This window comes from Echinococcus granulosus (genome assembly GCF_000524195.1).
Source record: "Echinococcus granulosus chromosome Unknown EG_S00085, whole genome shotgun sequence".
NCBI lineage: Eukaryota > Metazoa > Platyhelminthes > Cestoda > Cyclophyllidea > Taeniidae > Echinococcus > Echinococcus granulosus.
In genome coordinates, this window is record NW_020170465.1 from 260,296 (window position 1) to 274,817 (window position 14,522).

At 45.0% G+C, this 14,522-nt stretch overlaps 1 protein-coding gene across 1 annotated transcript in view; it reads right to left on the minus strand. All coding sequences in view use genetic code 11, as the record gives it.

Moving 5' to 3' along the window:
• EGR_07741 (Laminin subunit alpha-1) overlaps positions 1–14,522 on the minus strand; it is a gene marked incomplete at both ends in the record, with an annotated part of 23,031 nt that overhangs the window by 964 nt on the left and 7,545 nt on the right. The window contains 32 exons of the mRNA XM_024496990.1: positions 35–221; positions 293–409; positions 488–779; positions 883–974; positions 1,061–1,192; positions 1,269–1,494; positions 1,562–1,714; positions 2,040–2,269; positions 2,503–2,682; positions 2,825–2,990; positions 3,179–3,429; positions 3,795–4,086; positions 4,269–4,660; positions 4,904–5,394; positions 5,798–6,113; positions 6,343–6,615; positions 7,386–7,580; positions 7,660–8,324; positions 8,464–8,741; positions 8,895–9,102; positions 9,725–9,848; positions 10,149–10,263; positions 10,521–10,732; positions 10,878–11,084; positions 11,255–11,437; positions 11,616–11,774; positions 11,851–12,099; positions 12,220–12,356; positions 12,438–12,621; positions 12,693–12,796; positions 13,157–13,453; positions 13,812–14,026. Coding sequence (XP_024348613.1) covers positions 35–221; positions 293–409; positions 488–779; positions 883–974; positions 1,061–1,192; positions 1,269–1,494; positions 1,562–1,714; positions 2,040–2,269; positions 2,503–2,682; positions 2,825–2,990; positions 3,179–3,429; positions 3,795–4,086; positions 4,269–4,660; positions 4,904–5,394; positions 5,798–6,113; positions 6,343–6,615; positions 7,386–7,580; positions 7,660–8,324; positions 8,464–8,741; positions 8,895–9,102; positions 9,725–9,848; positions 10,149–10,263; positions 10,521–10,732; positions 10,878–11,084; positions 11,255–11,437; positions 11,616–11,774; positions 11,851–12,099; positions 12,220–12,356; positions 12,438–12,621; positions 12,693–12,796; positions 13,157–13,453; positions 13,812–14,026 — 7,322 coding nt within the window. The remainder of the gene's footprint in view (positions 1–34; positions 222–292; positions 410–487; positions 780–882; positions 975–1,060; positions 1,193–1,268; positions 1,495–1,561; positions 1,715–2,039; positions 2,270–2,502; positions 2,683–2,824; positions 2,991–3,178; positions 3,430–3,794; positions 4,087–4,268; positions 4,661–4,903; positions 5,395–5,797; positions 6,114–6,342; positions 6,616–7,385; positions 7,581–7,659; positions 8,325–8,463; positions 8,742–8,894; positions 9,103–9,724; positions 9,849–10,148; positions 10,264–10,520; positions 10,733–10,877; positions 11,085–11,254; positions 11,438–11,615; positions 11,775–11,850; positions 12,100–12,219; positions 12,357–12,437; positions 12,622–12,692; positions 12,797–13,156; positions 13,454–13,811; positions 14,027–14,522) is intronic.

A 14,522-nucleotide genomic window follows, 5' to 3' on the forward strand; every position in this document is an offset into this window, starting at 1 on the left:
GTAAATTGTGCATTCTCACTTAAGAGTGACTTACAATTGAGCGGCAGAAGTAGACCACGATCAGGTTGAATAATATCCTGAACCTTCGGCAGCACATGAACGGCTTTGGCGTCTAGCACAAAGCAATCCGGACAGGGTGGTAGTCTGGATTTTGATAAATCAAATTCCTGTCCACCCAATGCCAACTCATCCACACAGCCAAACAAATTTGCCAAATTCACCTACAAACAAATAATTTATACTTAAATTAAAGTAGGTGGAAAGTGTAGCCCTAATACCTCGCCAAACTCACAGTCTTCGAGCCCATCCGTACTGTACGGGCGGTTGGGTAGCCGCCAATGAACGCATTCACTGGTACACGCCAAGTAATTGGCTCTTCAATCCACGCCTCGTGGTAGTCAAGAATGAACTATGAGCGAAAACCAGGGCTTTGTTATTACATTTGACTAGCAACATCTTAAAGAAGGCTTCAGGAACAACTACACACCCGCATTTTGGTGATTTGAACGCCACGCCGAGCGTCTTTTGTTTCCATATTGACAGGGAGGAGTTCCAGCCGATGCCAGGCGTTGCCACGAAGATCTAGGAGTGGAGATGACCAGTAAAAATCGCTATTTCCATCAGCACCACTCTCCACTACCAAGTGGATTTGACGCTCGCCGAGGAGAATGAAGAAGGTGCCAGCCTTGAAACCGAAATTGAAGGCTCCTAGGAGTCCGACTGTGTTTTTGGAATCGTTTTGTTCCCGTGTACGGAAGCCGATGGTCACTCGGAAGTCCCTAAATGGCATGAAAAAATCGGTAAGGGTAGCTTTTTTTTGTTATTAATTTGAAAGGAAGGTAAAGGAATCCACAAAATCTTAAGTACTACACGAAAGCTTACGGATTTCCACTTAGCACTTTGGCGATATTTTCCACTTCCCAATGAGCTTCACCGTTAAACCAAGCCGACAATGCCTGCGCCTCTCGACAGTTCTACAACACGCCGCGAACAGCGTAGAAACAATTGCAGAACAAGAATATACTGGAACTACTTGAATAGGCATTTAAGGAGTCCTCACCTTCGCGCTTTTTCCATTCCCAGCGTACTGCATGCTGCGAACACGAACTCTACGGGACGGTTTAGGCGAAAGAAGTGAATGGATAATGATTGGCCACTCCTTGGTAACATTATCGCTGATTGCGTCACACAACTGAAAGTCAAAAGGAGGCAACTCATTTTAAAATGAAAGCTGGTCCAAAGCCACTTAGGTACTGCCACCCACCCACCTGCGGGTTGATGTCACCACAGTCTTCAAAGACGGAGCGCAAACGGCGGCCGGCTGGCGGTGCAGACAGGTCAAGACCCTGGTAGACGAATTCAGTAGTTGGAGAGGGGTGACTTTCGTCTGCTGGAGTTAAAAACCTCGGGCGAAGTTGACCTCCACACTCACCGAAACGATAGAAGGGCCTATTGCGCAGGCTATCAACCACGTCGTTGGCAAAGTCAACACGGCTGAACGGGCATTAAAGCATGTACCGAAGTCCTTTGAATAAGAAAACACTAAGAGAGTTGGACCTACTGCTTTCCAATGATCAGATTACTGATAGAGAAGCCGTAGTAAGAAAGAGTATTCAACTCAGGACCGACGTAAACTTGTAACACGGCAGATTTTGGAATGGATTGACTTAATTTCCATGTATGAACTGGGCGTTGGTCAAAGAGGACGGTTAGTCTGTAAAAGAAATGGTTTTGCTAGTCAATGCAACAACCTGTCAAACTGAAAGTAGTTAAGCAAGTCGGAGTAAGTAGTTCTAACAAAAATTCAGATTTCAAGACTTATTTAACAAGCAACCTTGCCAATATCCTCAAGACAAAGAGAGCAACAGATGTTTTGTAAGAGATTGAGGTTCATTTACAAGGGTGGATTTATCCTTTTCTTTTGACGACTTGAAGAAGCATAGATGAAAAGAAAAAGGATTCCACGAACGTCAGGTCTAGATCCACCAATAACTGGCCAATCAAAATTTGTTCTAAAAAGTATCTACAACTGTGCGAACCTGGTGAATTCGGGTCCACCAAAACGAAGCGTGAGAACGGATTCAGTGAATAGAGGCTGTTGGAAGACCTGTGCCTCCCGAGCCTTCAACGCGGCAAGGTTGTTGGCTGGATCTCGAATGACTGGCGCACCAAAGATCTCCCTTGTAATAAACTTGGTTGGATCACTGGGAATCGCTATTCCAACACGCAGATCCGAAGTCAGCCATACTCGGAACCAGAGATTGTTTTGCTGCAGAGAGAAGGGAAAAATTCTGCCGTAATTGCGTTGCAACCTCAGGAGGGACCAAACTCTACAACCCAATTTCAGGGCAGGAACGGATGTAATAATTGAGATCGCTAATCATGGACCAAAAATAACGGTAATAGCAGACACCTCTCTTGTTCTTATCAAATCTAAAATGAAGCAATTACTTAAACACTGCAAGTAGACGCGCATCATTTTGCTCAATTTGACAATCTCACCTCAGCTACTTGCATTCGAAGCAGGTTAATTTCGTCATTGCCGACAGGTCGGAAACGCACGGTCATGCTGATTTCAGGCAGCCAAGGTGCCGAGAACTTGTTCGGTTTCAACTCGAAGCTCGTGTAGTTGGTCAGAGGCATGAGGGTCAGGCAGTACTGATTGCTTGGTGAGGTGTTTTTCTGTCGAAGTAAATGAAATTATTAAAACACGAGTGAATTATGAAAGTGTGTGCTCTCATGAAAACCCGACGATATTTTACTTGTAGATCATACTTGGGATAGGAGTGGTAAGCAGGAGCCCTGACCAAACAGCGTCACTTACAATGGCATAGGCCTCTTCTGTCTGACGTATATCCGCAAATCGCGTGTCTCCGTAGTTACGGATCGGTGTCTTCGTATAGGAGTCAATCAGAATGGAACCAAGCATGTGATCTCCTGAAGTTGCCAGGCCAATACGGCCTCGGAAGCCACTTGTGGATAAACCATACCTATGGGCAAACAGCACATGTCACTGTTGATGGAGATAGTCTACTGACCCCCTGTTACCATTGGAGGCCGCCTTTTGCTGCTTTTTTTTGAAACACAACATATATCCGAATAAGTTAGTTATCAGACAGTTTAGAAGTTATCTTCTTCTCAACCCTTATTGGATAAAGTTTCGTTGACTTCCACTTACTCTTTCATGGCTTTGCGCAATTCAAAGTGACCGGGTGGAATGCCACCAACAAAGAAGACGTAGTCATCCTCCCTTGCCAATGCACAGTCCTCTGCCACTCGCTCTTCAAGAGCCCAGTAATTGGAGGCGATTGGAGACACCCGAATTGGCCGAATGCTACGCGTTCGGTGACTGATACCGCCCTTGAGGTTACCGTGCCAACGGCTACAGAAAAGGTCGTAGCCTTTGCTCTCCACGGTGATGCCGTAGTCCTTTTAATGGAGCAGAATACTATCCACTGTAATACCACTGGCGAATAAAATGCCATTTCTTGGCTGATAGAAGGTCATAAAATTCGATGTAATCGAATAGCAGTGAATGTGAGGAAATTTAAGGTTAGTTACAGGAAGACTAAAGTTAATCGGAATAAGCAATCGCTCCAGATTCACCTAGAATATTAGTTACCAGCGTCACAAATATGTGACGTCTGATTTTAACTGCTTTATGATAACTGGCCACTCCAACGTGCGTTGCAAAGAATACAGGATGAATGTGGGTGACGGCGGCATATCAGAGCGACTTTAACAGCTTCTTCTACTATCAATCCACTGAGGCTGTTCCAAATAGTTCAACCTACTTCACGGTAATTGTAGAAGGTTAGAACCATGCTGTTGGCTATCTGTGGCGCCAGTTTCTGCAAATGTATATTGAGAGTTCGGTCACAGGGCGAGATATGATCGTAGCTGGTGATGCGTGCGTAGGCGTCAGTGGCTGCGAAGTCGTGAAGCTGCATGTACTCGAGAAAGACCTCCGCAGATGTGACTTCTCTTGGCCTCGAGCGACTGGGGGTAATAGTGAGTCCTGTCTCCAGAGCAGCTGTCTTCTCCCACACGTAGCCATCACGCACGATGGGGCGGAAATTTGTGTGACTGGTTGGAAGTGAGAAAAGAGATTTGAGCAGAGGAGAACAGTGAGATACCAATTAAATTACCCAGACTTTTCCATTTCTCACTTTGCCATCAAGTAGCTCTGCAATCAGTCTCCTAACTCCTCTCTACGGTCATAGTGAGGCTATTTTTAGAGATAACTGAAAAATTACACTTCAACTCACATCTTACAGAAGTCCTCCGTCTGCTGCAAGCAAGCCGGATCGGCCTTAGCAAAATCGGGGAAACCCAACCGATGCCCGGCAATTTTTAGTTCGTAAAGACATCCCTTTGCATGCTCCATCTTCATGAGTCGTCTCCACATCTCCTCAGCACCACCCTCACCCCAGGATTCTAAAGGTGGAGCGTTCAATTCCGAAGTGCTAGTGCTATGGAAGGCCCCACCGACACGCAGTTCCAATTGATTATCCAAAAGAAGTCCCGTGGGCAGTGATTCACCATCATTTTCTTCTATGTAGGTCTCCAAGCGAGTTGGTAGGCCGTCGAGAGTTTCGCGGTCTTTTGGCACCTCTTGGAGGTAAAGATCCACTCGGCCTGACACTCCAATCACTCGAACCTACAGAGAAGGAGGAAAATGACTGCCGCTTAAATCTGTTTAGTGGGAGTAATTGTCTGTTGAAAGCTCTGTTCTGGCAGTCTGAGCTACTAATCCCTCAGTTCATCTGCAGTTCTACCGCAAACCTACTTCCGAACTCATCTGCTCCTTAATAATGGCTTCATTAGTAACTTGGCTGCAACAAGCTATTCCATTTTTTTAATAACTGGGAGTTTGCGCGTTTCGTCATCTGCACAAATTTACCCTATTGGTCGTAGATCCATTGAGCGGTCCAATCTCAATGCCCAGCTCTCCACCCACAACATCTGGCTGTGACCAAGCAAATCTCAGGTTCCTGTTCGGCTCCACAGTGACCGCAAACATGCTCGTTCGTGCAAGGAAGGCGCGTCTACCGACTAGCAGCACCGAGTTTGTTCGAATACCGGTGGCGGAGGAGGTTATAGGAGAGGAGGTTGAGCTTCGTCGCAGGAGTGCAGGAGCGAACCAGAATTCGAGGTCGAAAACACGACTACGAGTAGTGTGGTAAGGCACCAGCGTGTAGGTGCAATCTCCACCGCTAAGACGCAGAGGAATGGGGTCTTTGCCCAAACTGCCGTAGGTGAGATCCAGCAGCGAACGTGCCAGTGAGGCAAGGCGCCTCGCTGTCGCCATTTTGCGATCTACTACCTCTGCTTGTTCCTCTGTCTTGGCGATCATCTCCAATAGGCTGCGCTGAGTGGAGTTGGCCTGGTTGACTAGATGTAAATTGGATTTATTTTAGAGCATTGAATAACAATTGACGGTCTACTAAATCCTGATTTATAGATACCTGATTCCTGCCAAATAAGTAAATCCCTAGAATTGAGATTAAAATGAGGGCAAAACGTTGAACTCATCAAATTAATGAAAAACACTACTAACGCTAGGGCCGAACTCCTGGTCCCTTTGGTGGAAAATCCACCTATGATATTAATTTTTGACTCTTGAGTCGTTGCCAAGGCAATACCAGGCTTTATCGATCTGCAGTATACCTGCCCTTCCGTAAAATAATGTATTTCTACCTGGACTTATCTTGGTCAGAGAGAAATTAGACCAGATAAACTGCTCAGCATCATCAAAATGGTAAAAGACAGAATAGAACGTAGCCGAATAGCTCACCAGCCATGTTGGCAGTGCCTTCTATCTCATTGAACTGTTTTTCGATAGCGCGAACCTCTTTGTCAATCCTATTGAAAGTTTTTCTCTCCTTCATCACCTCTTCAGTAAGAGCATCCAGTTTGGGTCGTGTAAGAGTCACCAGAGGAGACAGTTGGCCATTCACGCGTTCTTTGGTGAGTTTGGAGGTCTCCAGGGTGCGTTTCAACACTACGCTGATGTCAGCAAACGACTTCTTCAACGTTGCCAAACGATCCGCATTGGCATCGGCAATCAACTTTGCGTCATTCAGGCGATCATTTAAATGTTGTACTCTATCCTGAAAGCATAATAATGTTGCTACTTATGATGAGTAAGTAGGTGAGGATGTAATATCCTAATAGGTTTAAGAAATTATTGAGAATCTAGATATGACTTTTTTTGCGAATCTGAATAGACTACATGCAAGCAAGCAAGGTGCGTTTTTAACTTTACGACATGCCTGAATACAAAAGTACGGTCTTTGCTGGCTTTTCAGGAAAGATTCAAAGGATTCAGTTAAAACCCACCACTGTTTTCTCATGACGCTTTTGAATATCTGCAAGAGAGGCTTCAATAGAACTCGCAGAGACGCCTTCACCACCAACAGCCTCTATGGCACGCATCGCCTCGTCGGTGATAGCACGTGCCTCCATGAGGGTGTCTTCGATATTCTTGTAGGTTTCGCGTACCTCCAGCGTCCGATCCACACCATCACGATCCAACGCTGCCACAATGCGGTTACTAACACGCTCCAGACTGTGAGCTTTGCTTATCGCCTCCGGAGGCACAGCATCTGGCACCTGAGAGGGGAAGAAAATCTGAGGCCGATGTTGGAATGTGCTTCGGTGGTTGAGAAGTGAGTGCGACTGTGGGGAAATTTTGTTTTAGTTTTATGTCTAGTTTTACACGAGCTTTTTTGTCTTAACAAGTTTCATTGACAATCTTGACGGGAAAACCACCCCACCAAGCATTACCTTTGTGTTCACAATCTCAGAATGTTTTCAAACGTAATTCGGGGGTGCCTTGCATCCGATTCAATTTTAAAGGACAAAATTACTTTCCTCATTAATTTGACGCCAATTCTAAAAATTGAAGCGAGAAGACATCCGGCTCGAATTGTAAGAATCCAATGAAGCCTGGAGATTCAGTTTACAAAGAAGGCGCCACCCAGGATTCGCCAAGTTCTGCAGAATATAACACTAACGCTTGAGACTAATGTCTCCCCGACTTGCTGGAATTTTCGGCGCATTACCGTTGCTCAAATGCGGCAGGTAGTTTTAAAAGCATCGACTGCGCTTTGTTGGCTAGTGCATCAGAACGACCACAGACGGCTACGCACTACATTAACATTTATTTGACTACATGAGGTCTTCAGCTTTTGCGAATTCGGCTGCCATATCTGGGTGGTGTGCCATTTTATTTATCAGTCGGCCATCCGTGCATTTTATATTATTGTCCTACCTAGAACCACCTAATCGTTGGGATTATCTCGGGCACTACAGTTTTTAGTTGATCACCATAGTAGCTTTTTGGACTATTAAAGTGTTTTACTTTGAAAAATTAATTAAACCTGGTTAAAAGGCTGAGACTTCTCCAAGAGATCAGCCAGTCGGTTTAGTTCACTCAGAGTCGGAGTCTGGAAGTTCGAGACGTTGTTTTTTAAAATAGTCAATTGTTCTTCGAAAATACTCTGATTTAAGTGGATCATGTCAATTGCGCTGCCACTGGTATTATCCATCATCTCCTGAATGCTCAAAATTTCATCCTACAAGAAAACAAAAAGGGCTAGTGTTACTTTTTTCTACTCGAGTGATATCAGTAGCATCGCTTGTTCTGAATCTTACCAATTTCTGTTGGGTTTGATTACCCATATTATAAAGTCGTTCCAATTGGGTGTTCAAATGAGAATCTAGCATCTTTTGGTAGTACTCTAATCTGTCGATTTTGACCGCATAGTTCACTCCCGATGTACGTTTTAAAATTGCGGCCAACTGCTCCTCCAATTGTCTGGTAGCTTCAAGCATCTCACTCGCCCACTCATTGGTGGGTTGAAGGTCAATGCGTGAAACCTCCTGACGAATCAAACGAGCCTGCTGATGCCACTGTTGAATGAGAGCCTCGTCCACGGGACCAGATCGGAAATTTTGCATCGACTGGATCCATTCATTGAAACGACGCTCAAGGCCCACAAGCTTCCGTGATAAACGGGCAGTGTTATTTGTGCTGTTGCAGCTAGCTTCATCAATTGCCTTTATGCTAGCAGGCAGCGTGGTTACCATGGTGAGTGAAATACGGGACAAATCATCAGTGATCTTGGAGGCACGTTCGAGAAGTTCGCGTTCGGTGTAAAGGGTGCCGGTAAGGTTATACCGATCTAGCAGTTGTTTTGCTCGATTTTGAAGGTCATTCAAGCCTCGACGGGCCAGCTCCGTGAGGTCGATTGCATCCATTTCGGTGCTTACTTCAGCTGCGCGTTCAAGCAATTCACCTGTACATTCGCCACGACAATCTATAAGGGGGAGAGACGATAAAGAGGACCCATTTATTCTATTACACCGAATTGTGAACAGTTTCATTTTTTTGTCCATCCATCATTACAGGATTCAAAGTGTTGCACAGTCTGCTAGTAAAATGTCAAGCACACTCACCAATGCAGCGTCCGGCATCGACTACATGACCCTCTGGACACTCATCACACTGTCGTCCGCTGACACCCGGCAGACAGGCGCATTGGCCGGTCTTCATATTGCAATTTTGATGTCTTGAGCCCGCCGGATTGCATGCACACGGTTTACAGGGGATCACCATCAATGGGTCGCCATAGTAACCAGTGGCGCAACGGTCGCACAGTTGACCCGCATAACCCGGCAGGCATTCACAAACATGTTGACCGTAGGAACCGATGGAATAGCAGGTCTTTGCATAGCTGCAACCAGTCGGGTGAGTGGGTGAGACGAATCATCGTCAGTTTTGATTGGTAAAGAGATGATTTTGTCAAAATCAAGGTCGGTAGTAAAATATGGGTCTACTTGCAAAATAAGCATATTTAAGGTGCAAAGAGGAGAAAAGTAACATTTACTTGGCGGTTTCGCTTGGACACCGGCATCTTTCGCAGAGGACGCCTTTGACCGGGTCGCCAGAGTATCCCTCAGCACAGACTTCGCAGTGCGCTCCGGCAGTATTACCCGCACAGTTTATACAAAAGCCACTTTGTTGATCGCATTCTGTTGCCATTCCGTTACATTCACAATCCAACACACCGCCGCCCTCAAAACTGAAGCTGGGCTCTAAAAAAAGTGAGAAGACTTGGTAAAACTGACCATTCTCATTACAGTCAGGCCGATCTGTCTGGCCCCATTACTGAAAAGATTATGAGGAGGTTACAAATCTGTTCTAATGCACAGAAATTTCTTTGAAAATTTTGGCCAGACTTGTTCAAACGGCGTAAAGTGCCTCCAACCAGCTGTTGCCAACAGAAACAAGTTTCCTGAAAGATATTGTTTTCATTTTACCGCAACGAGAGGACTGAAAATGCCCCACCAGACTGTTATGTGAGCTGAGATAAAGCACTTGAAAGAACTTAAGATTCGCCAAAATGAACAATGCTGATTCGTAATGAAGGTTTCACTAACGGCTAGTGCAGGGTTGATGAATTTCCGGTAAGCGAAATTTGAGCCTGATAGATAAGTTCCCCAAATCTTTCATTCCCGACATGACATAGCTATTGTCATACAAGAGCAACAGAAGTGCTTCACCCAGTGAAGCCTTGAAATTGCATATGCGGCTTGTAGATGCTACTAATTGGTTTAACTGAAAGTCCACACTGAACGTACACAATGTATTAGATTGAAACACATCGAGAGACCTAGTTTTTACCTAGGTTCTCTAAGTAACAGGAAGTTCACTCACTTCCTCCAGCAGGAATGGAGTCATTATCAGAGGGCTTAGAGATATCAGTCATTTCGTCGAAGAAGGTGCCATCAGGACCGGGTTTAATCACGATTGGTGGGAAGTAACTCAGCTTGTCGGCCATCTAAAAAATCAAGAAAATCCATTTTGGTCTGCCTAGCTACAAATGTGATATAAATTGGCTGAGTGAAGTTCTGCATTGGCTTGTCTACATTTCCTGTTTCTAAAATAATAAGCAATCTAAGATGCGGTGCAAATAATTGCACAAATCATTTGCAAAAAGGGTACAAATTAGTTAAGTCCTGTTCAGCTATGCAAAAAAAGATCAGCAATTGACACTTGCGGCTGATTTAGGAAACGTAATTTTGTTCATCGGGCACTGAAATAAACCAGCTACTAATTGCTTTATAAGTAGACAACTTACTTCACAGTGATCGCCTTTAGCCGAGTCAGTGCAAACGCAAGTCTCAATCGTGGTGATCGGCGTGCCCAGTTGAGTTAGCGCCTCGCTCTTTGCTGTCCTCGTCCGGTAGTTCACACTAGAGGGAAAGTGTAGACACAGATTTAGGCATTGATAATAAAAATGGAACAAAAGCACCTAATGGAGGTGCAATTTAATTATGTGGTAATTTGGTAAGGCAACCCTGAGACTCAACCTGCATGACTGGCTACCATGGGTCATATAAAATTGCGGTGGGCTAACCTGATGGCCACTGAATGAATAAACGGAATGAATTGCCTTGCCCCGGAGGCAAAAAAGCAAACTAAAATGGTTGCAGATAATTTGCAGATACACCTTATCGCCTTGAGTGGAATACCAGGTAAAGCCAAGCGGACGGAGAAGGAGGTGATGTTGACGAGGGCTAGCATGAGGGCCGCCCGACTGGGGCGCACTCGAAGGTGTTGTGTGTTGATGCGGGTGAGTACCCAGTCGTCTTCGCGCATCCAAATTGTGTTGTACTGCGCCACCAAATCCCCTCCAGGCACCGGAGTATGCGGTGGTGGATTCTGAGAGATAGTGAATCCGAGAAATGATTTCTACTTCCGGGTAATACGTGCATTAAATCATATCGAGTTACTTCTCATAGCACAAATAGAATTCAAACCACCTCCACTACTAGCGAAAATTTTGTACATTTTAGTCTCGTCATACCTGGGGCTGATATTCAAACTCAAGCTGGCCGTTGAGAGCGGTCATCCGAGCAAAGACTTTTTGGGGGTCCTCTAACACCGTTTGATATGCGGAGGGCACCCAGCGTGCCTCCAGCCTTGTATTGTCCTCAGACGTCTCAAAGCCACAGCTAGCCGTTGGCAGGCAGTCTACGTGAACCTCCGCCAATATCGACCCGTAGCTTCGTGTCTGTAAAAGAACGGTTGTTGTGATTTGGTCTGCACTTCTGGCTACCGAGTTATGGTTCCTTAATCTGTTTTCTATCAAATTATAATTCCTTAGTTAGCTTCATCGAATTAAATTAGTCCGAAGCACTTTAACGATAATAGCAAACACTTTGAGGGATAGTTGGGACTTACATAGGTTCCCTTCACGTCGGGTAGTATAAGGAAGGTTGGCATGCTCTTTGAAAAGCGCCACTTAAATTGGCTTTGGCCTACTGTCAGGTCGGGTAACTGGCTGGATCCTGTGCTGACCTCTGAAGTTAGTTGGAGGTCAACCACAGGGCCACCTGGCATGTACGGATTGTCCGTTCCCACCAGCTATAAAATAACAAGAATGACGCTTCCACGAACTCATGGTGTGCAAGAAAATTTAAGGAAGCTAGATAATTAATTGCTACTGCAGTTCGATGCTAGATTGGATAAAAAATCTAACACCTCTACCATATTACTACAATGTTTAACTAGAAGGGATCTTTTTTTCGATCAAATATGATACCTGAAGTCTTCGAGGAATTTCTGGCACCGATCGATAGCCCTTGAGTTGTTCACATTGTGGAGGTTTCGAGGTTGGGAAGCAGAAGCAAGCATAGCAACCGAGGGGATAATCAGCGCTTAGTCCAAACGATCCTGGGATGCACCGATCACACTTCTCTCCCTACAGAAAGTTAAAATATTGTTGCAAATTCTAACAAATCAGTGAGAGTTCTGTTTTGCCAATTTCTGAACCTCACCTCGACGTTTGGCTTACAGAGACAGGCACCAGTTTCGGGATTGCAGGCAAGCTGATCCCCATTGCTGGCATTTCGAAGAGTTCCTTCCAAACTGCACATGCAAGGCTTGCAATCGGGGTAGCCGTAATAACCGGGGGCACATTTGTCACAAGCGCGACCGGAGAAACCACTCTTGCAAGTGCATTGGCCAGTTACAAGATCACAGCCACCCAATGCATTCACCGAACCGATCTTTGAGCAGTTACAGTCCTATAAGGCATATTTCTCAAGGTCCACTTATATCTTAAAGTAATATCATATAGTCGAATTTCCCAAAAAATGTCCTAACTACGAGTCTTAATGGTTTAATATGTCCGAAGCCATTCTTACTTTGCATCCCAAAATGGGGTTATAATCGTAGGAATTGGGGACACATGTCTCGCACCGATCTCCACTTGTATTTCTGGGACAACTGCACTTTCCAGTAAGTTGGTCACATACTCGACCACTCGGGCATTGGGGACAGCCTAAAATGAATAAAATTATATCTCCATTGGAGAAAAGGTTATTTGGCATTCTAAATGCCACCTAAGTGTATGGAAACTCACGTTTGCAGCCCTGAGGCGAAGGTCCCCAAAATCCCGGCTCGCATTGGTCGCAGCGTCGACCAGTTACGAAAGGCGCGCAGCGGCATTGGCCAGTGAACATGTCACAACCACTGGTGGATAGAGACCCGGCACCACAATCGCAGGAGATGCAGTGTGGCTCGCTTCCATTCCAGTAATAGCCCGCCTAATACAAACACATTAAATGGATCGCCTAATTTCGTCTTGAATCAGACGAAATGTGAGTGGATTACTCACCAGACAACGATCGCACTTTTGACCAACCACGTTATCGCCACATTCGCACTGACCAGTGGTTGGGTGGCAGGAAGTTGATAGCGCACGATTTGAACACTCGCAAGCTGATTGGTTGAAAGATTATTTGAGCTTGGGTTGATCAAATGGTCAAATTTTTATGGAGTTTTGTAAAAACTATAAATGAAACTTCAAAGTAATTTTTCCAATCACAATGCTAACGCCGATCATTGGAGATAATCTATTCAAAAACTTAAGAAGCTTAGTAACACGAATCAAGGAGGGAGTTGTAGAAATGTTTTAAAACTCCTCGTTGCATGATTTTTGGGATGATAATCAGTTTAGAATGTTGTTAAGAATAGCGTCAGTAATTCACACACATCTTCTAGACGTTCGATCGGTTAATTTGAGGATCTTAGATAACCATTATAAGGTACAACACAAATGAGATTTCTGCAGTAACTTACATTGACAGCCGTTAATACCGAGGTTGTAGTACCCGTCATCACATCTATCACATTCGAGCGTTCCTCCAACACCAGGTTTGCAGTAGCACTGACCCGTGACGGGATCACACGAGCCGTTGGTGAGAGGCAGGGAGCCCAGTGGGTCACAGTTGCAAAACGGACAGCCAGCGTCTACGTTGCCCCGACCCGACACGCAGCGATCGCAGTGTCGCCCCTCATAGAAGAGCTTGCAGAGGCACAGACCTGTCTCCTTATCGCATTCGATGCTCCGACTACCCACGGGATGGCATCTGCAGGCTTGACGCGGGAGAAAGCAGTGAGAACTACGAAATGGCAGTTTATTGGAGGAATATTTGAGTTCCTCCTGACTTGTCAACATCATCAAGAAACACTTTAAAGGCGTCAATATCCACTACAAGACCAATGGCATTCAAAATAATGTCAATGTGCAAAAATGAGATCGCTCAAGGACTCTTAAAAATCGCAGCAAGTGCCGCGTCTTACCTTTTCAAGCACCGCTTATTTGCTAGTTGGCATGGGAAAAGTGCGAATCAAACACGTCAGATTTTGCCCACATTCCACTCTTTCAAGCAAAGCTCTGACAAATGTCTGTCGACTTTCAATTTCTTCAAAGTTAAAGCAGATCTAAACTCACGAGTGCAGGGTTCACTTTGCAGAGGGTCACCGTGACTGCCAGGTTCGCATTCGGTGCATCGCGGACCCGTGGTGTGGTAGCCACACCGACATTCTCCAGTGATGCCATCACAACCAATCGCCATGAGGCCGCAGTCACAAGGTCGACAAGGCTGACCCAATAGGGGGTTACCGTAAAACATCTCAGCGCAGGCCTCGCAGAATTGACCTCGGGTGCTGGAAATACCGCATGAGATGTCAAAATCATGGCGAAATAGAAGCAAAGCTTTTTTTTGGCCAATTAGGAATGGAAAACGAGGGGTAAGGGCCTCATAATTATTAGTTTAATTATCATTCTTATGCACCGCCTACAATTTATTAAAAATGCAAAAGTCTGCGAACCTCGACTAACCAGAAAAAGGGACGTTTTGATTTGCAAGCGGAAGTTGGGATTTCACAAATTTAAAGGTTACTTAATCTGCATTATGCCTATTGAATACATTAAAAGACCTCGAAATATTCCCGGCAAAATATACAAATATAATAATACACTGCTTTCCCAAAATATACCCGAGGGTGAATTTAATTATCCGAGCTAATGAACAGATTCACTTTAAATGAAGACCGCGATCTAACCAATTAAAACGCTGTTATTTCCACGGCTATGGAAAAAGCTCCCAACTGACCAGTTTCAGAGGTTAAAATACATCTTTTAGCTAAAAGCTACCCAGCT